Source organism: Hakea prostrata, chromosome 3, assembly GCF_041222555.1.
Source record: "Hakea prostrata isolate BN-2017 chromosome 3, UWA_Hpros_2, whole genome shotgun sequence".
In the NCBI taxonomy this organism is placed as follows: Eukaryota; Viridiplantae; Streptophyta; class Magnoliopsida; order Proteales; family Proteaceae; genus Hakea; species Hakea prostrata.
The window spans coordinates 29,597,558-29,620,837 of NC_142602.1; the positions used below are offsets into that span (position 1 = coordinate 29,597,558).

The 23,280-nt window shown below is 39.1% G+C and overlaps 1 protein-coding gene across 3 annotated transcripts; it reads right to left on the reverse strand.

Annotated features, from left to right (window-relative positions):
• Positions 1-16,482: 16,482 nt before the first annotated feature.
• Positions 16,483-22,615, reverse strand: LOC149022028 (sterol 14-demethylase-like). 3 transcript variants are annotated; one of them, XM_089150229.1, is made up of 4 exons: positions 22,515-22,615; positions 22,286-22,354; positions 21,443-21,924; positions 16,483-17,898 (listed from the first exon to the last, which is right to left on the reverse strand). In XM_089150229.1, the coding sequence occupies exons 3-4, from the start codon at positions 21,905-21,907 to the stop codon at positions 16,900-16,902; spliced, it is 1,464 nt and encodes a 487-aa protein (XP_089006355.1). In that variant the 5' UTR covers positions 21,908-21,924; positions 22,286-22,354; positions 22,515-22,615; the 3' UTR covers positions 16,483-16,899. The 3 variants fall into 3 exon arrangements, with proteins under 3 accessions (XP_089006355.1, XP_089006354.1, XP_089006353.1); XM_089150228.1 differs by having other exon boundaries at positions 22,286-22,615; XM_089150227.1 differs by lacking the exon at positions 22,286-22,354 and having other exon boundaries at positions 16,484-17,898.
• Between the last annotated feature and the right edge of the window lie 665 nt (positions 22,616-23,280).

The window sequence follows — 23,280 nt, forward strand, 5'->3', positions numbered from 1 at the left end:
TCTGGTTATGCTTCTGAGGGGTTAGCTTTCTCTTCTGGTTTATTGCCTCAAGGGTTGGCTTCTCCTGCTGAATCAATTTCTGTAAGTGAAGTTGCAAGTGCTAATTCATTTTCATCAATCTTGGCTAATGTAAACCAAAAACTACCAATGTTCTCACTACCACCACCACAACAAAATGAAGTTGAGGTTCAAGCAGTCAACAGCTTTCAGAACTGTTCTTCATTTGATGAGGGTTATCTTTGTGATTCCCTGTTCATGCCAGGAGATCAATCATCTGGTCAGGTAACTCTTTAATACTGACCTCATTCCTAGAATGATCTTGAGATATGAATATGAATTGAGCAGTTACTGTCTTTGCTTACAGCAAAATATTTGTGAAGAAATGGATTCTGACGTCAACATCAATAGCTATAACGTGGAGAATGACAATCCCCCAAGACAGATTTCATCTTCACCACCATTACAACAACAAAATCAAATTGAGGTTGGAGAAATTTATAGCTTACTTGAGCTAACAAAGAATAATTCTTTTGATGATCAGGATTTTCTCAGTGATATACTGTCCATGCCAGTAGGTCTCTAATGCCCACCTCTCTCTCTCTCTCCTCTCCCTCTCTCTCCCTCCCTCTCTCTTATTTATTTATTTATTTTTAAAGAATAATCTTGGGTATTATTAATACACTTAAGGTGGTACCAATGTAAAATATTTCTCTTTCCTTGCAGCAAGATATTTGTGGAGAAGTAATGGATCATGACTTTAATATCAACAGCTATCATGTGGACAACAACAATCAAAGAGGGTATCCTTAGGTGTTTGGGTCCTTTCAATCTTTTTGGAGAACCTTCGGTTTAAAAACTGGTGCTTGTCGTTGGCTAGACTGGCTATTATGACAATGTACAGGATGATTGGCATAATGTAATGCCCCAAAACTTGTGTAACTATCCAAAGTTTTGGTAATGCATTTCTCTTTCTTGTTCACAAGATAAATTTTAAAAATCTTAATTGTGTCTGTTAAACTAGTTCTTTTACTATTATATCTGATTACATGCTACTAAGGAACCTTGCTATAGAACATGATAAACATTGTATTTAAGGTATGGGTGGAGGATTCAAGAGGCTTATTCCTTAGTAGTTGATAAAGATATTTTGGCCCCAGCAAAGAGAGAAGCTTGAGGAATTACATAGGGATGGTGAAAGTATTATATACATTGTTGGATTGGTCCCTAAGGTATTGCTAATCAATTTCATGTTATACCATGATGCTAGAATTCTAGTTAGTGAATGCATCCAAGGAAAAGAGTCATACGAAATATATAAACAGGTTGTTGAAAGAGGTGAGATAATAAACGTTCTCAAAGGGGTAGTAGATAGAAAATTTAGAGATTTATTAGGTTCAATTCTTAGTTCATGACCCTTGGATAATTAACTGCCACGTGTCATGATCCTAGATAGGAATTACAGGGAATTGTAGGAGGTGAGAATTGTAGAGGATGTGAACCCGTAGTAGATAGAGGACGTGAATAGTAGATATAACTTTTTCTAGACCTTATATGTGTAGCACACTGCTTTGACCTCATGGTATACTTTGTTTGGTTTTTCAATTGTTATTCTAATTAACTTTTACTTTCTTATATATAAATTTTTTGGTATTAAAACTTTCTTATATTTCGGATATCTAAATTAACCCTAAATCTTCCACAAACTAAACAGCTATTTTAGTATTAGTAAATGACAACTCTTCTCCTCTACGTTTAACCAATTGCATGAACTTATCTCATGAGAACTCTTATCCTCTAGATTTGACCATATGCTAAACATATAGGACACCATTTACAACAATGAAAAAGGAATGGAAATGCTTTCATCCCAGGAGTATTAGCAAAGGGTTTGTGACACTTTTTTCAGCCGCTAAACACCTACTCTATTATGGTATGTTGTCTTGTTTATGATGATGGAGATAATGATGGTGATAGATTTGCTAATCTATGAGAAACCTTCTTTATAATGTAAAAATATGATGAAATTAATTTATGAGTTCAGTTCTTATTTCACCTTGTCAGTCTTCAGAGATAGCCCTCATTTTGCATGTGTGGTAGAGGATCTGTCAACATAGCGGTATCCTTTACCCTCCATTTGAAATTTATATTCATTACTTTCCTAGAATGAGATTGAAAAAATCCATGGTGATTTCATTCCTACAATAAAAAATTGATAAAATCCTTAAAAATTCTGCTCCTAAAGTGCATTTGATGGAAACTTAGTCATCTTTTTCTAAAATTAGACTTTAGTAAACTGATGGTGATCCTTTCCTGAAATGAGAGTTTGATAAATTTGACAGTGATTCCTTTCCTCAAATAAGAATAATTCATATTGGTTCCGTATGCCACTCGACCTACATGCTAAAAGTTCTAATCACATTTAACCACACATGCCTATCCCTCAGAGTCTGGTTTGTCCATCCTCGAGGGTAGAGGATAACCCTACCCTAACCCCTTGCCATCATATTCTTAGGAGTGCCTATCTTATCAGTGTCCATAAATAGGTTTCCTTTCTAAATGTGTGGTAGAAGTGACATAAGGGAAATAAGCTCCCATTTTGAACGTGTGGTGGAGATGGTGTTAGGTTTGGGTTAATCGAGGATAAGGATCTCGATTCATCCAACGTGTATATATATATATATATATATATATGTATGTATGTATGTTAGGCTTCATTTTGCATATAATAAGCTGTTGTCTCACAGCTATCATTCTATAGAACTTCCACTCTGACAGTAGATAGTGGCAAGTAGTCATTTTCTATAATTGATTTCACTTTACTCTAGGTACGTAACCCTTTTTGTGAGTTGAATATATTACCTAAAACTTATCCCTAAAAGGAGTTTTCTATAGAACTCATGATAGACCTTTTCTAAAAGGTGAAATTTGATAAAATCTTGGGTGGTTTTTTTATTAAGATGAGAATAATCCTTGTTGATCATTTTTCATTGTACATTCAATAAAATCCTTGGCTATTCCCTTCTAAATTGAAAATTTTGTAAAATCCCTAGTGATTCCTTTCCTAAAATGAGAAGTTGATAAAATAGTTGTTGATTGCTTTCCTAAAATGAGAACTTGATAAATCCATAATGATCATTTTCTAAAATGAGAGTTTAAATATCTTTGGTAGATGGTATCCACTTATCTTCCCATAAAAGTGAGAGAGAATTTTTACCCCCCCCCAAAAAAAATAAAATAAAATAAAATAAAGTGAGAGTCCTATTACCTATCATCCACATGAGGCCATCCTCCAAGATATTCCTTCCACGTAAGATGATGCCCATGAAAAGGGATTGCCAAGGCTAACATTAAGGAAATTGACATGTGGAAAATGTATAAAATGAATGACAACCATACCAAAAGTTCCATTTAATCTTCTTCTTAGCTTCTTGTTCCCAATAAACTTTTGCTTAGGGCTTGCTCTTCTCATGGATTTATGATGAGAATTGAGGAGTTTAAAATGAGGACCATTTAGGTTTGTTGACCCCTGATTATAGTTGAGACACCCCGAGCTGGGATCTTCATTGACGGTAGGCATTCGGAGTTATTCATTTGGGATATGCCCATCCCCATGCAAGGAATTTAGACGAGACCAAGGACTCAACCTCATCTTGGGATAAGTATGTGGTTTGTCCTTACCTGCCTAGAGGTCTAACATTCTGTACCGGCTAGGAGATACATTGACCAAACCCCAATCTGCATTGGGCACTGTTCCAGCTGGATTTGTCAAGAGAGTAGGTAAGGACCTATCAACATCAGCCCCAACTGTCAAATTAGTGTCAGGCCTACACTCGTCAGAATGATTATATACCTAGAAGTCATGTGTCATCCCTGAGGAGATCTGGGACACACTGGACAATCCAACCACTACGAAGCACTAGGTTCCACTATAAATACTATCACAACCATCCTAGCAGTGTCGGGCCAACCCGACCCCCTGCGGTGTGATCCATAAACACAAGATCACTAGTCGTGAGTCCACAACCATAACATTAAATGCAATACAATAATCAAGAGCAAAAAGAGTAAAGGCATTAATTGATGGATACTAAAGAATCTCAAAGAATATGTGGAAGCAAAGTAAACAATATTAATTCAATAATTTAATTCTCTGTCCCAAATCAGGTGTCTCATTCCCAAAATGAAATAATAAACTTAGAAAACTAAGATCCATAAGCATAATCATGGCACATGGAGGAGTGGTCAAACGGTTGCTCATAGGACTCTACGGGCTTGAGGATGTGCCTCTAGCTGAATAGGTCTATCATAACCTACATAATCATCTGAAGAGAGGTCCCTAAGAGGGGTGAGCTCCAATTCACTGGCCTCATGAGGGAACAACATGAATATAAAAATGCAGGATGCAATGAGGCCCTGAGTACATACTAATATGCTAACTATGTTGGTCTCTACCTAGGTAAACACGCTTTAAGACTCATCAGCCTCATCCATATCCATATCATCATCATCCTCATCAGAATCGGGGGTTTGGGGTAGGTCACCACTCTCTCACTATAACCATGCTTAGGGTTTTTTAGTCCATCTCATCAAAACACAAATGCACGACTATTGGTTTGAGTTTGGCTCGTATTATGGAAATACCTAGCCACGCAAAGGTCCTCTACTTGTCATGTTATTCATGGTAATGATATATTTTTGTAAGTCTATCGCTCTTGTTGGTCAGGTATCCTTCCCATTCTAGGAATGTTGATCCTCACGGCTCCCAACCACTTTTGGATGAACATCTAGCAACCCTATGGTCCGTCCACATGTAATACATCGATGGCATTCCATGTCCTTTCAGGGCTTTCAATTGTCTTTTGGGTGCCCAAGAGCCCAATCCCATACCATATGCAACTTGGCCATGAATGATATGACAGTACTACTCTATGTCTCCTCATGGCTCTCAACTATCTTTGGGACACCAACAAGTCACCTACCACTATCATTGGTTGTTTGATTTCAATACCCTTGTTGAAAGGATAATAGCATGTCAAGGTATCCTAACCATGCAAATTATGACTACATGGGATGCATGAAGAGTTAGGAGCAACGGCCTAAGCCACCACCCTTGATATATGATAATATGGATGCAATATGTCATACCCATCCTATCATGCTTTCATTCAAATATAAGGAGATATTGATAGTAAAACAATGAAATAAAAATCCACCAACATGACCTCAATGCATGCATGTCCTAAGCAGCATTCTAGAACATACCAGCATATCATAATTATAAATCTAAAAGCAATTGAAAAGTTGGAACAATAAACCATAAGTCTAGCAAAGAGTCCCCTCACCTAAACAACATTCCAAAACTTTGAATTTAAATATGAACTTCATGAACAAGATGTCCAGTTGTCCACAATCTTCCAGAACTCCTACGAACATGTTGGTTAAGTTAGCTTTTAAGTTGGAAGCAAAATTGACCTAAAACAACACCTAGTTCCTTGACAACAAGCAAGGCTATGAAATCCCCGAGAATCTTAACCCGTTAATCCATTGGTTTTAGGACCATGAACTTGAAGCTTGAGTAGGCAACAAATTTGGTCCACCGAATTGAGCTTGGAGGTTCGGAAATGGAACCTATGGAAGTGGCTGACCACCACGAATGTGGCCACTCTAATGGAATTCAAGAGGAGAGAGAAAGTCAAGCATAAAAAGGAGATTTTAACATGTCCGAAAAACCGATGCTAGATGACTCAAATTTAAAGATAAATTATACCATTGATCAGGCCTTGAAATGACCTTTCTACCCATCCAAAGATCACTGGAATTGGCTCTCAAATGAGAGAGATAGAGGGCCAGTTGATAGGCCTTGTTGCACAGCTGGTTCAACCGCCCCTACCCAAGTGCGGGGCAGATTCATGATTTCGGGTTAAAACCATATTTTATGATTCTTACCTCTCTTAAACACATTTCTTTATGTTAGAGTGGGGTTGAGAGCTTGGGAGTGGAGAAAGCCAAGGAGTTTGTGGATTCCTTGCTCATGGTGAAGCATCAAAGTGCGAGTCATTGTGATAGCATGTGGAAATTGAGTATCCATGAACCCTCTCTTCTAACCTATCTTTTGAGGTTATTTATGAGAAATGAATGCTAGGTTGTAGTTGATGTTGGATAGTATTGAATGCTTCTTTCTTCCTCCATGTCTCCCAACCCCAATGATTGTTGGTTCATGCAAACCGTTGCACTCAACACTGATTCGACATCTTTAAGACGCCCGTGGACAAACACGAAGAGCCCAAATTGGGGGTTTTTGTTTGGGAATCAATTGGGATGTTTGAAAGGTGTTTTGGGGACTCTGATGCTATTAAATTGAAGACCTCAACCCCCCCCCCTTCGAGTTGATTTTGAAACGAGACTGAAACTAACCATTTTGGTCGCATCCCTAGAGGGCTGGTTGATAAGGCTAGTTGCACGGCTGGTTCAACCACCCCCAATGTTGGGTGTGTGTAGTGACCCCCTTTGACCCCCAATTGATCCATGACTTACCTCCATTTGATTTCTCATGATTTTAGGCTTAATTTGAGTTGATTCTATCCTCTTGGGTGGATTTTTTTTGGACGTTGGAGAGTGTTGCTAACATTAACAGGTGAGGAATACATTGCCATTATCTTGTAATTTGAATTCATTTGAATTTCTTTATTTCATCGATGTTATTGCACGATGGAAGGTAAAGTAATATATTGTTAGTTACTTTTCAAATCTCATAAATGATGATGTGATTATGATTTTTGTGTGGATGTGATGGTGGGAAATTGTCCTCTTTTATGTATACATCAACTAGGGTTGTAGGCTTGCCTATTACCTTGGTGACTCTATATTCACTTAGACCTAGTTACATGGTTAACAGGTGTTTAGAGGTGGTGGCTAGTGAATCCTTGAGTGCTACTACCCTTTCGGCAGGGGTATTGAAGTTGAGTAATCAGTGATGTCAATGGCTGGGTCATGTGAGCATCAAGTAGGCCCACTACTATCATGAGGTGATAGGGTTGTATATGCATAGTGTTGGGCTCGTATTACTTTCAGCACGATGTGCGATTTTCATGGGGAAGACATGAAAGCGTCCACCTATGCATATGTGGATGATCATAGAGTTAAGGAATGGAATCCAAGAGATGCCTCCCGTTGAGGATACCATTCCTAGGTGGAGAAGGATATCGGACCAAGAGATGCCTCCTTTTGAGGAAAGATATCTGAACCATGTGTAGTATGAGACCTTATGACTATGCATTGGGCTTGGAGTAATCCCTGACACGCACCAGTTCGCAAACCAAATGGTGATGTGAGAGAGTGGTGACCTATTCCCCAGCCACAGATTGATGTGACTTGACCCAACAACTGTGGAGAATCCAAGAGACGCCTCTTGTTGAGGGAGAGTGACGAGATCGCATAGAGGATGCTAGTGTATAGCTTAATGCATGTCTACCATAGAGACCTCATGGTTACAGTTAGGAACATACTTGCATGTTCATTCATTTTTTAGATTATTATCTTATACATATATGGTTTGCTATGGAAAATCGTGATGGATGAATGATATGTCGCTATGTTGACCACACTGAGTTCTATTGAACTGACTCCTTTATATATATGTTTTTAGATCTTATCATAGGTTATGAAAACTCCATTCAAATGGAGGATTTGCCGTTGACATAATACTTTGAGGGATTGGCTAGCGAGGAGATGGATTCACATGGAGATTCGTGCCCATGCTTGGATTGCTTCTAATGGGGTTGGGTATTATTGAGGGCCCGACGGTACCCTTTGAGATTGTAGTTTCCCTCGTGGCCCTTTTCTATGTCCTTCTTATTGAGCCCATAGATGGGAGTGCTACCTATCCCTTGGAATTCTCGTTGAAAACTTAGTCTTCTGTTGTGAACAATTACTCTTCTTAAACTTTGATGAATCAATCAACTTGATTAACTTTGGATATTGATTTTGGATTAAATATTGGATGAGTGTAATAACTTGATCATTATAATTTTGACTTCATTACTTAAATCTCTTCTTGCTCTTTGATTATGCTATATTGTATAGTGTTATGGATTTGGCTGTGAACCTTGGTCTTGTAGTGTATCACCCCACAAGTATTTGGGTACTACCTATCTAGTTGGGAGGGGTGTGAAAAAATTGGTCAATTGCCTGGGACTGGGCAATTGCTTGGCAATCAACCACCCTTGATCAATTGCCCCAATTGCTGAACAACAACCCAATCCAAAATTGATACTTTTGATCCACAAACCATAGGGGATTTTAGGTTATTCTTAGGCATGAATTCTAAATCCAAGGCATGTCCCAACACCCACAAATCAAACCAAAAAAGAAGCACAAGCTAGATCTATAGATCCAACCAATCTTGAAGAAGATTAACTCAGTTTGGAAAATTCAGAAATTGAGGGAGATAGATCTCTCATCCTTCTAGCTAGATTTGATTAGACATGATTGAGAACATGAGTCATTCAATCATAGCATCAATCCCTCCCAAAATTTAACTAGAATTGAATAGGATAGAAGGGAGAGAAGAACTTACCTTCAAGACTGGAGATCAGATTAAGATCCAAGCTTTCCATCTCAAACAATGATTTCCTTCACCCAAAACTTGCCTCTTATTCTTTCTAGAACACTTGGTAGCCTAATGAAGGAATAACCACAAAAATTAGGTTTTAAACCTTTAAATATGGGCTTGGGGGATCATGAAACCCTAGTTTTTTCAAAACTTCTCAACTAACCGGCTCCTCCAAGTAGTTGGTTGCCAACTGACTGCCAGGTACCAACCGCTTCCCATGTTGTCATAGAACAAAAGGGTTGGATGGTTTGGGGTGGTTCCAAACAAGAGAGGAAACCTCTGGAAATCGCCAACACTCATACATGGACTTGGGGGTCATCCAACTTCAACTTTCGGAAGCTAGTAATCCATCTTTCCATTCCATCTGGGTGTGAGTTCTTCCTTCCATCAAGCTCTGTTTAGTGGCAAAATCTTTATGTCCACCATCCATATCAATAGATTTAGATTCCAATCCCACGGTCTCTATTTGAATGGACCACAATTTCCTAGCATTGGATCTACGAGTGCTTAGGCCTGCAATTAAGGTTTCGAGATACAATCCTAGGGGATATTACATCCTCCCCTTTAAAAGAAATTTCGTCCCCAAAATTGATCATACCTAGGTTTCCAAAAAGATGAGGATGGGACATGTCACATGCACTCCAAAAAAGGATGGAGGTAGGGCTAATCTATAAGAAACTAGCCCAACCTTCTAGGTGATCTCAAATGGACCAATGTATCTAGGGCTAAGTTCTCCCTTCACATTGAATGTCATCACCCCTTCAATGGGTGACATATTCCAAAAGCCCTCTCACCTACTTGAAAATCTAGATCAATCCTTTGTTATCTTCATAAGCCTTCTACCTAGACTGAGCTACCTTAATCCTTTCTTTGACAAGATCAACCATAGCACTAGTAGTCTCAATCAAGTCCAGACCCAAAATGCAATGTTCTCTAACTTTGTCCCAATAAAGACGCAACCTACAAATCCTCTAATACTGAGCCTTGTATGGAGTCAATTGTAGTTAACTGTAGTATAGGCAAACTCCATGTGAAATCCCCTAGGATTTCAATATGAAACCCATTTTGCAGGTCCGAGAACCCGTAGTTCTAGTAGAAGACAGCTGTGGGTCATCCAGATTGTGACTATTGGATTGGGATTGGAACCCATGAGTTTAGATTTTGAAGATGATGATTCGGTCACTTTGAAGGACTTTGAGAGAAGATCTACCTGAACCCAAACGGACTTAGAAGGTGGATTTTTCACTTGCAGAAATCGAGGTTGGAAGGTCCTCAAGCCTAGGTAAGAGCCCCATTTTGTTCTACAATGTTAGACAAGCGCCTCGAATGAACCACACCAAAAAACCACCATTTTATGTGATTTTGGAGGTGGAGGTTGTCGGGGCTATTGGTCAGTTGATTGACCTCCACCCCTAGGAGGTTGGTCGGACTCAACAAGTGTAAAATGGGGTTTAACCCTAGAAAACCCTATTTTAAAGGCTCCCTAGCCTTATGTATGAATTTATAATAGTGCTAGGAGGTTCTTAACCCTAGGAAAGGTGGATGCTCATGTGACAGTGAGGAAATTGGTGTTGTTGCATGTCGAAGACTGAATTGAGTGTTGGTTGGTTACATCAAGGTAACAAAATACTCTATTTCCATTAACTTTTTCCTTGATTCATTAATGTTGGTGGGTGAGATGTTGTTATTATTGTTGATTTGGTTGGGATATCCGTATCTTTTTTTAATCTTGATCAAATCTAGCATATAGAATGAGATTCCCATCTCTTCTTGTTGCTAAAATCTTTCTCAAAGCATATATCTAGAGAAGACCCAACTATGCAAAATGTTTGGATTTGTGGATGTATCGAAAAGGGTTTGGTTGGGGGTGTTAGAGCATCTCATGAGGATGAACTCACTGCCCTTGATCAACCCAAAACTTGTTGGAATTAGTGAAGAAAATCCGGCAAAGCTTGAACCTAGGTGTTGTCCACGCCTAGGGGAGGCTGCCTAGAGGGGGTCGACCACCTCTAGTAGGCCAATCAACCTCCCCTTTTTGGTTGGTCAATTGGTCATGTTTGTTGTCCAGTTTGGTTTCCAACTTAACCTAACTTCCTATATGTATTTTCTGGGAGAATTTACCACTTGTTAGCTTATAATTTGTGTTGTTTCTTGGATTCTTTGGGAAGCTATAATCTCTTTTCAGGTGAGGGATACAATCTCATATATACGTGTATATGTTTCATGCTCTATATTTATGTTATCTTGTCTTGTCTATGCTATTTTGGTGATGATTGATATTATAGAGCATGCATGCTAAGGTAACTTATAGATTTTGTACATAACATGTGAACTATGCCACTTTCTTTGGTTATCAATTTATGAATGTGCTGTGTTAGAAATGGCATGGTATGAAGCATTTATGGATAATATCTACCTGGGGTTGTAGGTTTGGCCATTGCCCTTGGTGCTTTTGCACATCATATAGACTTCTATGCGTATTGATTTAGGTGTCTAGATGCATGGCAGAAATTCCCATTTATCATATTGTTACCCTATCAATATGGGTATTGAGGCCGAGTAACCCATGATAGTGGTGCTAGGTTGTGGGTGTTGAATAGTCGGTAGCCATCTTGCGAGGAGACACAAACATACCATGTGTCATTCACGGTAGGGTTGCATATAATAGAGGTTGGGCCCATGTGTCACACCCCACCTAGTTGGATCAGGGCATACCCGAATACTTGTGGGGGTGATAACACTACATGATTAGGTTCATGTTCAATCCATAACCATACAACACAATATAGCATAATCCAAAAGCAGAAAGGGAAATAATGTATCAAATATTAAAGTATCAAAATTTATTATAGTTATCCTCAAATTATTTCTTAAAGTTAGTCAAATCATAATTAGAGTTTAAAAGAAGAAACTGTTTAATAGCGGAAGTCTTAATATGGTAATTGAATTCATTAGCTTCTACTCTTCAATGCAACACGGGAGTTCATTAGCTTTCTCCATCTCACAAATCTACTTCGTAGGCTGCAAAGGATCTTTTATGATACCGGTGAAGGTAGGGACTTGCAACTTCAACAATCTCTCCATCATCTCCACATGAGGTCCATCCCTAAGAATTTGACTCTCTATGGAACACTTGGTAGCTTAATGAGGGAATAACCATGAAAATTAGGGTTTAAAACCTTTAAATATGGGCTCGGGGATCGTTAAACCATGGTTTCCTCGAAATTAGGGTACCAACCACCCCTGTTGTCATAGTGTAACAATCCTCGTATTTCTACCTAGGATCCGTATTGCAGGTTTGAATACCCCAAAAGTCTAGATGGAATAAACTGTGGAGTATCCGGATTGAAGTCCAAGATCCATACCCTGAGCCCATGGATCTGGATTCCACTGATGAAGAACCTGCCTTACTGGGAATCTAAAGAAGAACTCGTAGAAATCTTGATGGACTGGGAAAGTGGATCACCAGTCGGATTTAAGTTATGATTGAAGATGTCCGGGATCAAGGTAAGGACACCCCCACATGTGGTAGGGTTAGGTTAGTGTTGGAGATCAACTGGTTGAGCAAAGCACCCAAGTACTGAAAAGTACTAGGGGATAGTTGCTTAAGGCGATCAACCAACCTCCCTAAGCGACTGGCTAGGTTTTCTTGCGGGAATTAAATCCTATTTTGCTTCAGTCCATAAATAGGAAACCTCGACTTATTCTCTTATTATTATATTCCGGATTGTTACTGTGGACGGTTAGGAGGCAGAGAGCACGTGTTGGAAGGTGAAGGACGCGTGATTTGCGAGGATGATCCAATCCCTCATCAGTTTAGCGAATCAATTGGAGGTAAGTTGATATCACAGTTTCCATACCTATTCCTTTTCTCTTAGAATAGAGTGAATCCTTCTTCCATGGTTCTGTAGATAGTTATTTTGTGATGGTTCTATTCCTTCCATTAGTGATTTTGATTGGATTATGTTTGAAAATGGATCCTTACGTCTGAATAAATGATTGATCTGATTGAAGGAGATGATGTGGCTACTAAATCATCAAATTTCTAGGGTTTTGGTTTGTGCTTATGTTGTAGGCTCTTTATAGACGAAATTCAGATTTAGATCACCCAAAATCGGATTAAAATTGGGAGATCAAAAGTCAAAATTCGGACTTGAGTTGCCATTTGTAATACGGGCAGTCACTTAGGGTGGTTGATTGGCCCAACCAACAGCCATAAGCGATCGGCTGGGTCACAGAAGCTCAGTCAGTCCAATTGTTGCTCTGTTTTGACTCTCATTCATAATGTAACTTTAACTTTGTAACCTATCTTTAGGTAATCTCTGAGGTATACTGGGACTGTTGTTAGAGAGGTTTGACTGCACTTTTTCTAGACTTTCCAACTTTGATAGGTAAGGGTACATTCTTACATATATGTATTGACATAATCTATGATGAATTATTTATCTTTTGAATGCATTTGTAATCTTGTTACTTGCTGTAACAAATAGGTTCATATGAATTATGAAGAATTATGTATTTTGAATGATGATGAGATGTATTTCAATTGCTATGTGATGTTAGATGTTTAACTAGATGATGATGGTTGATGATGTGATGTAATTATGGTGGAGGGTATTCATACTGGGTATCCATTACTTGGGATATCAGGGGCTGTGGTAGGGGACATTGCTTACTGATGTCCCCAGAACTATCATGGTTGCTAGATGACATACCTAGGAGGTCTAGAATGCATGGTTAGGTACCTATACATGCTACTACCCTTTCGGTAGAGGAATTGAAGCTGAATGATCCGTGATAACAATGACATGACTCTGTTTCATCCTACGGCAATAGCTAGTTCGTGTAGAGATTCAATGGCCCATTGTTGATCATGCATTGGTAGGGTTGCATATGTTAGGGTTGGGCTCATGGACATCCAAAGAGCGGTTGGGAGTCGTGAGGGGAAAATGAGAGCATCCGCCCCAACAATGTGGATGACCATAGGGATAGGAAATGGAGTCCAACATAGTAGCCAGTCCATGAGGATTCTCATTCTTAGGTAGAGAAGGATACTGAACCGAGTTGGTTGGTGCCATAGGGGAAGTATCTAGACTATATATAGTGTATCACTGTATGACCTTGCATTGGATTAGAAACCTTGACATGCGCCAATACTCATACCAATGGTCGTGATGAGAGAGTGTGGACCTAAACCCCAACCATGATAGATTGATGAGGACTGAACCCCTTTCCTAGGTTCCCAATAAAGATAATCAATCCGTGAGGGATCAGAGTGACTAGATCTACCTAGAGGAGGGCTGGTGTTATATCTTAAAGCATGTATGCCATATTATAGACTTGCATAGTTAGATTTATAGCTGCATCCATTTACTTGCATATCATTCTTTATATATGTTGTTTACCATAATACAATGTCGATATGTATGTGAGATGTGTTTCCTTACTGAATTTGTCAAAACTCATTCCTTTTTGTGTGTTGAATTATATTATACAGATGGGTATATTAGATCAGGAGAAATTCCGTGTGATTGGAATGACTCCTATGAAGAAACTATGGAGACGCCAATGGGAAGTGGAGATGTATGTCACGAAGCCACTTGCTGATGCTTGGAGTGCGGTTATGGCACCCATTGATGGCAGGAGCAGACAGGTAAGGTGTCATTTTGAGAATCAGTGGAGGAAGGCTAGATGACTCCCTTCATTGCAAAACCAGAAGAAAAGACCATTGCCCATGAGAGAGCACAAAGAAACAATCGAAATTAGTTTAACTTTTGCTTCCGCTGAATTTTATTAATTTTGGGACATGATTACTTTATTCCTTTTTTTTTTTCATTCTCTTTTCGAGTATTGGACTCATGTAATTATTTTTATTTAATTATATGAATTATTCTTGCTCTTAATTATCATTGTGTGCATTTATTATCATTCATGGTAAACCGTGGATCTTGTGACTGTGAATCGCACCCACAGGTTGTCGGGAAGGACTGACACTGGTGGGTGGGGTGTGACATATAGAATAGAAGGGTTGGACGGTCGTGAGTTTCAAACAAGAGAGGAAACCTCTAGAAATTGCCAACACTCATACCTGGACTTGGATCTCTTCCAACCTCGGCTTTTGGAAGCTAACAATCCATCTCCCCATTCCTTCTGGGTGTCCATCCTTCTATCAAGTTCTGGCACATCAACAGAACCTTGATGTCCACCATCCAAGTCCACAAATTTAGATTCCAATCTCATGGTCCCTATTTGATTGGACCACAACTTCATAGCACTGGATCTATGGGTACTCAGGCCTACAATTAGGGTTTCAGGTTAAGATCCAGGGATATCACATCCACCCCTCACCTACCACTATATCTGGTAATGCACATTTATTGTTCATCTTCTTCTTGATTTTCTAAGTCCCCGACCTCAGGGTAGTGTTGTTCCTGGATTTGACTTATGCTTCAGAGGTGGTTGTCTGGCCTTGGGGTCGGCCCACACTCACTCTTTCTTTGTGAACAAATTATTGAGCCAACTAGTGGGATCGACCAAGGTTCACGTGAAGGGGTCAGATTTGGGTACAACATATTCCTGTCATCCATATGAGACCATCCTCCAAGGTGTTCCTTCCCTATAAAATGATGCCTGGGAAAAGGGATTGCCAAGGCTAAAGGAAATCGACGTGCATGTGGAAAATGTATAAAATGAATCACAACCAAACAAGAACTTCTGTTAATCTTCTTTTCATCTTTTTGTCCCCAATAAACTTTTGCTTAGGCTTGCTTTCCTCGTGGATTTATGATGGGGTTTGAGGAATTTAAAATGAGAGGGTTTGTATCCTAAAAGGACTTCTTTGTCACCATGAGTCAAAAGTCTCACTTTCTAGCCTTTGACATGCTTGGTAATTCTATCTCTAATATGTTAGAACAAGAATAACTTATTGGATTCAAACTCCGTGGAAGTCCAAGTACTTGCGAGGACCGTTACTATAAGTGACTCACAAGAGACGAGAAAACCATTAATCGAAACATAGTGGAGTACTTGTGCTAAAAGTGTGCATCGATTCTTGTTTGTTAGTGGTTTGCTTCCAAGCTTTGTAACATAGCTCCATATAGCCTTCTAGGTTAACTATTTGCCTGAGTTGAAGCTCTAATAATATAACACAATCATTTGCAAATAGTAGATTTGAGATGGAAGGTGCACAGTTCTTGATCTAAATTCTGCATTGATCTAACATAAGGGCATAAAATCAAACAAATGTTGCTAGGGAGAGTGAGTCTCATGTCATATGCCGCCTCTCAATGGAGTAATGAGACCACATACACATTCACAAGAAAATTCACATATGAATTCCCAATAGTATTAGCTGAAAAAAAATTGTGGTCCACCAAGCACTGCACCAAGGCCCACCCTTTCATGGAATCCTATATCAAAGACTATTTCATCGAAAACCCATCTAAGTCTATTATAGGCTTTTTTTGACATCCAACCTACTGCCAAGAAAATGCTTTTTACCATTTCCTCTAACCCCAGTAGTTTTTGCTGATAACGACCATGTCCACTAACCATTGTATCATGGCCTACCCCTTCATGGAATCTTATATCAAAAACTTTTTCATTGAAGAACTATTCAAGTCTATCATAAGCTTTCTTGACATCCAACTTCGAATTATGAGCCAAGAATGCTTGCTTGATCCCATATGACGTAGAATAGAATTCAATTTCAGAGAAAATGAAGAACCCCGAGGGGAAGCAAATAAGAGTGAGCAATATTAATGATTACATATTCCAACAAAAAAATGTTAAATGAGACATAAGAGGAAAACAGTTTTCCTCCATCATGATTCACACAACATCCTACAGTTCACAAACCCATCTTAGGTTTCTGTATGTTCCGAAAGACTCTCGGGACACTTTTCAGTGTGCTGCTTTCACTATTTTCATCCTTCTATAGCATTTTGCAAAATGGAGATGGGAGTTCCATTGGTAGCAACGGTTAATCACCTAATGGTATGGATGTTTGCTCGCAATTGACCAAAAAACCTTCACATAAGAGGAAAAAAGGTGCGCACGCACACTAAGGGTGAAACGCTATTTCCGTTCAAAACAAAAAGGTTACACAGCACTAACAACCAAGTTAAACATTACTCCCCCCTCGAAAAAAAAAGGCCACTAAAATGCAAAACCATACTTACTAGAGAGGTAAGCAATGAACATTGAAGAGTAAGAATCAGCAAACACAAACCCATGAACTAGATCATAAGAGTCAAAAAGAAAATATTTGCTAACTTGTTCTGGGATTGTTAGTCAACAGAAAGTTGCCGCCGCTTGTACCGCACCATCACCTTCCCCTTAACACCCACAACCATAGCATTCCAATCGATTTCTGGGAAAGGGGAGACCAATTCCAATTCAAAATTCCTAACTAAATGGGTCCATATTGCCTTTATCTGCAGATATGCAAATGGCTCCCCAAGACAGCCATGCCTCCCACCCCCAAATGAGATATATGAGAAAGGTCCTGCTGCCTTGTCTTCTTCCCTTCCAGCAGCAAATCTGTCCGGGTCATAACTGTCTGGGTCCTTATATATATGTGGCAGTCGATTGGCAAAAGCTGGTGATGTGGCAATAATGCTTCCCTTTGGTATGTCGTATTCTTTTCCCTCCCGGGTTGTCACACTGAAGTCAGTGTGAGAGCTACGAAGCAGCAAGATTAGAGGAGGATGCAGCCTCAGGGCTTCCTTGATGCACCTGTACAGGACATCCATCTCAGACAGGGTGTCATGATCAACCTTGTTTCCATGCTGCTTCATCAGATTCTTCTGTTCATCCAACACAGCAGAGCGGTACTTGTCGTGACATAAGAGATAAGCCCCAGTCCAGGTTGAAGTGATGGAACTGGTGTGCTGTCCAGCAAATAGGGCAGCAATGAGCAACCCAGTAACCTCACTCTCTGTTGTTGGGCGTCCATCTTTGTACTTTGACTCAATGAAGCACTGCAGCATATCATTCTCTGACTTGCCAGCACTTTTCCTGGAACATATGATCTTTGTGAAGATCTCAGCAAGCTTCTTACGGGCACGATCACGGCGGCGATGAGCTGGAATTGGCAAGTATGGGAACATGACACTGATTGGGAGCATACCATTGTCAAGGTCGTGGAAGAGTGCAGACACATCATCAAAGAGCTTATCACGAACTTCACGACCTAGAAGGCATCTACTTGCTGTCAAGATAATTAGATGCTCCAGTTCATATTTAAGGTCCACCTCACCACTGTCTCCCCACTTCGAAAAGTAGTCCTGTCCATATTGTGAATGTGTACTGTATCAGAACCAGTTAACCCATGAAAACATGGTCACTGTAAATTGCTTCATTGACCAAGTGCTGACACATATGACTTAATGATGAAGATGTATTTAACAGCATAGCAAATGACAGAGACACCCAAAACTGCACAGTTTTGAAGTTTTAAAAACACATACACCCCAGAAATTGAAATAAAAAAATGCACCCCAGTCCAATCTGTTAGTGTTTTCTACTAGATTATCCCTTTCATATTTTTAATTCCTAAACCACCTTTAGTTACATATGAGATTACCCTAATGTCTTTGAGCTAAAATTTCAAGAACATCTTGCGCCTTCCTAGTGATCGAAAACCTAAAAAGTAAGACGCATTCTGGCCAGACTTTCTCCAGAAATTGACAGCTCCGGTACTGGAGAATAAATCCTGGGAGGAGGTTTTGTAGATCCGTTCTACTGAGAGGTCATTTTCTGGCATTCTAGAGAGAATCTAACCTAAGCAATGGCAGGAAAGTAACAGTAAAGAAAAAGCAAACAAATCAACCAGAGATGGAATGAGACATTTGGCAGAAGAGAGGAGTGGTCCAGATAGAATCTGGTGACAATCAAACAGCTGGAGGAATCCAGCTATGCATCCCTAGAATCTGGTGACAATCAAACAATTGTAGGAATCCAGCTATGCACCCTAGAATCTAGTAACAATCGAACAGCTGGAGGAATCCAGCCATGCATCCATCTGCTTATATATATGTATCTGTTTTTCCAGATGTTAGTTATGGACTAAACCTTCAAATTCGTTTTTGCCAAATTCTTCAACTAGGTGCTCCTTCCAAACTCAGATTAATGCTTCGTTTTTGCCAAATTCTTCGACTAGGTGCTCCTTCCAAACTCAGATTAATGCTTCTCTACCGCTCTTATCCATCAACTGCATTCAATGTTACTACACTTGACATGAATTTCTGGGTTATCCAACAAAGATGATAGAATTTGGGAAAAATTGAAGAAGCAGTGAGCTGAGGAAAAGAGGGAAAATCCAGAGAAAACAATCTCTACTAAAGCTCCTATCACAATTTCAAACATTGAAGGAACAACCTGATTCCGATCCTCAAGAATCATTGTTACTCCAGAAGGTAACCAAGTGAGGTTTCTTGCCACTGGAACAAGAATTCGGTCATAGAATGGTATACAAAATACAATTGGTAGACAATGGAAGGGAAGCAAGAGGTATGTCAAAATTGAATCCAATTTTCCAGTGCAATGTACTACCATGCTTGGTAAAAAAGGTCCCCATTTGAGCAAACAACAGTGTACATCGAGCAACTTTTTTGTCAAAATACATCAAGCAACTGAACCAAATAGGGTTCAGTACAATAAAAAAATAGTTTCCTTGTCCAAAACCTGATACTATTATAGACTCGGGTTACTTTGGAAAAGTATCCAATTGCTTTTGCACTCACCCAACGGATGAGTATTGTCAACCATGGTTCTCTTGTACAAAAAACAGTATCTTGCAGAATTTTATGATGGATTTTCTATAAGCTATGAGCATTTAGAACCACACTTGGCTAGTTCAGGATGGGAAATTTTATGTTAGATAATGTGTTTTATTTAATCTAAAAGAGGTCATTACAGGGGATGTTTAAAAAAAAAAGGAAAGGGAGAACCTAAAAAACATAAAAGAGGTTCAGACTGGAACTGATTTCAGGTTCTTAATTTCCTCTCTTTAACTTTTTTAAAGTTTCATCTGATTGGAGGAAACAGAAAGGAGGGAAATGATGCAGGTAAGGAACTTTGATTAGGAATCTAAGGGTAATTTAGATTTCTGAGAATATGCTGCTTGAGAAGAAGACGAACGTTGTGGAGTCGTAGGGAAGGAGGGGGGGGGGGTAAGAGCAGGGAGGAATTGCAGGCATTAATTAAAGAAGAAGAACTGGAGAGGATAAGTAGGTCTTTTAACCTTAATCTTTACCATGTACATATGGTATAATGGTCTTTTTGTCTTATGTACAAACAGTTCTAACAGAACAGCAGGCATATGGTTTGCAAACTTAAATTGGGGTGTCTGAATAAGATGAACCATTTCGGGGTGTCTCTGTGATTTTCTCTAAACAATATAGCATCTAGGAAATAAATTTCAAGTTAGGATATTGGAGCAAAATTAATCAACTACAGTCACTACTCCCATCATCTCATAATGTATATCCAGATACAAGTGGAGAAATAAAAATTCACTTTTACCCAAGTATTAGCATTAATGCCGAAGCAGTAACCTCAGGTTTGGGAAACAAAGACTGAAATAATGTCATCAGGAAACCATTGTTTGGCAGGTCAAGTACAGAGTTTGGCTTCAACAAAAATCAGAGTTCGCGTCCGATACATTAACATTTCTTTACTCGTTTAATTCTCAAACTACAATTGGCTCAAGAAACACTAAAGAAGCTTCCATTAAATCAAATGCTAGAATCATCTCCTAATTGTCTTTTTTCATCGGTATTATCTCAAAGGTTGTGTATGGGTCCAAGCCTTAAACAGTCAACACATGGGATGTTATTGGGATATAAAAGGCTGACTAAAATTCCATCTCCCTGGACTTTCGACATCACCACAAATTCAAATAGCTCATAAACAGAATTATATTAGGATCAAGGTGAACACAAGAATCAAAGAGAAGAAGGTCTTACATGATATCAAATAAAACCAATTCCAGTGGCAATATAGAGAACTCCTTTTATCAGCAGAGCCATACCTCAAACTCATGACAATTTATATGTGAACACCCATACTTCCCACAAATAGGCCAACACAATACATTTGCAATCAATTGAACAACCAGCAAACCCCTAATTACCATTTTCTGTATCATATATTTCTAATTATGTGCCTGAACTCAGAGATGAAAAACTGGTATATTTGCAGATCAGAACAGATTATGCATCTGAGAGACGAGTACAAGATCCAATCCAACAGCTGGAAAAATAAAATGATTAGTGAATAATTCCTCATGAAAGATGGGTGTAAAATTTGAATAGTCCACTAATTTATAATACTAAATAATTATTTTTTGAAACAATTAAATAATAAGCTCTCTGAACATCTCCACTAAATGGCAGTCTGTTGGGCTGTCTCAGGCAGTTCAAAAACTAGCAATAGGCATAACCGTGCTCACATTCCTACCCTAGGAAGCAAGTCTGGTTTGTAAAGGTTTAAACAGCAAGGCAGCAGCTCTGCCAAGCAGAAGCAACACTAGATACAGCCGGAATTCCTGGATTGACTCACATGAATAGGCAATATGACAAACCACTTAGCTAACTTCAGTATAAAATTTGCATCTGGCAAACCACCATCATATCACCAAAGGGACAGAATTTTGCAAGGAAGTTCATGAGTGCACAGGTGTATGGTGCATGCAATTTGGCACACATACATCTATGTGGCAAATGTGCAAAGTTGAATTCCTGAAACATCCTGCAGTTTTACTTGCTATAATATTTTCCATAGATGCAGGCCAAAAGTTAAGTACAACAGAAAAAGAGCAGATTTTACCTCGGCTTCGACAACCATCTGATCCACATAGCCCTTCAATTTTGTCACCCTTAGAGATTCCGTGAAAAAGCGGAACTGTTCCTGACGAACTGAATAATCAACATCGAACACAACTCCTGGACCAAAAGTGGGCACATTAAACTGGTAAACCTCTTGCTGGCTAAGTTCTGACTCTGAAGCCTTAAAGAAATGAGCGGATACTTCAGGACCAATGAGGAAAGTGATTTTCTTGTTCAAAAGATTCACAGTGAATACACTCCCAAGTTTTGGATACTCTTCTCTTAGCATCACAATGGGACCTTTCATGAAACGAGCAAGTCCACCAATCACTGGCCATGCCTTTACAGTAGGGGGAGTTCGTTTTCGGGATCCAGGTATCAGAAGGGCATAAAGAAGCTTTGCAATGAGTAATGTTGCAACAATGAGGAGACCGATATCCAAGGGCTTAGTCTCCGTCAAATCCATAGCCAACACAGAAAAATCTACAAGGAAATGAAAGCATTATAATAGGGACCACTAAATCAAACGAGAAATGTATCATGGAGAACTTTGCAGATCCTGCTCCTAGAAACCAAAATACCAAAACCCAAGGTAAAATTTTTCATAATTTCCCAAGATTAACGGGCCACATTGATGACTACGCAAGAAAATGCAGCCAATATCTCAATGATCATTTACTAAAAAAGAATTTAGGTAGAATAATACAAAATTTGAAAGAAAATGAACAAAGTAACTCAAAAAAGGAAAATATCATGGGGATCTCATGAAGTAATCTACAGAACATTTAAAGAAAGTGATAATTAAACAACATGGTAAGCTAGAACACATATCAGAAAGAAGTACCAAAACTCCACGAAAGATTGATCTTCTCTCAAGGCAAACCACTTCTACTTGTAAAAACTAGGTCGGTTCCTGAGTTTCCTAAGACCAAGAAATATTGTGCATTAAATTGAAGAAGAGCATTGCAGGATCTGCAGCGATAATGTCCTACGATTTCTTCTCTACTCGAAGACACTGTTACTTTGGGACAAATCAATCGAAATGTAATGAAGGTTGAACATGAAACGATTACCTGGACACCGATTTGAAGAGATGAAGAGTGAGACTTGTCTGTCACAATCCCATCATGCGTTGGAGCCTCGGAGACAATTTGCTAAATATAATTTTTTTCTATTTTTCTCCTTCGTTTATTAACAGTTCGGAGAGGAGGGTTTTTAACACGGAGTGTAACAAAGGAATCTAGACAGCAGAGCCAATGAGAGATCGGGAAATGGTATCACCTACACGAAGCATAAAATTGTGGGTAATGAAATGCCAGAATAGTCCTCCTCTAAAAATTGCATGGTAGAGGCCATTTCCACCCCACCTGTTTTTTTTTTTTTTGCCAAAACAAAAAAACAGCAATTATATTAAATGAAAGAGTTTAGATTAAAGGACCTATACAAACGAGAGAAATCAATAATAAACAAATGTGGTATACCTCACCAAGATCTATCTAGAGATAACTTGCAAGCACCCTTAGCAAGGAAATCAGCAAAGCCATTGCCAATTTTAGGAATGTAACTAAAAAAAATCCTACGAAAGAAAGAACAACGCTTCAAAATATCTACTTGATACGGAGAAAATATGATCGAACTTGGTTCATTCATGGTTCGACCTTCGACTCCGGTCGAGACGAAGAGAATCAACTCGTTTCCGAAAGAGCCGGGTTCAGGAAGTAGCTTGCTGAGGAAGAAAACCAAATCAGCTACAGACACACCCTAATCAAATACTTATGGAGGAGGTTAATTAACCTAATGACGGCAATCAGAATTGGGCGGCTATCACTTATAACTTTC

Excerpts from the sequence above, each read along its gene's own strand:
- LOC149022028 (XM_089150229.1), bottom strand. The coding sequence starts at position 21,907 with ATGGATTTGACGGAGACTAAGCCCTTGGATATCGGTCTCCTCATTGTT. Across the intron at positions 17,899-21,442 it reads AGATGGTTGTCGAAGCCGAG|GACTACTTTTCGAAGTGGGG; the intron begins GTAAAATCTGCT and ends CAATATGGACAG.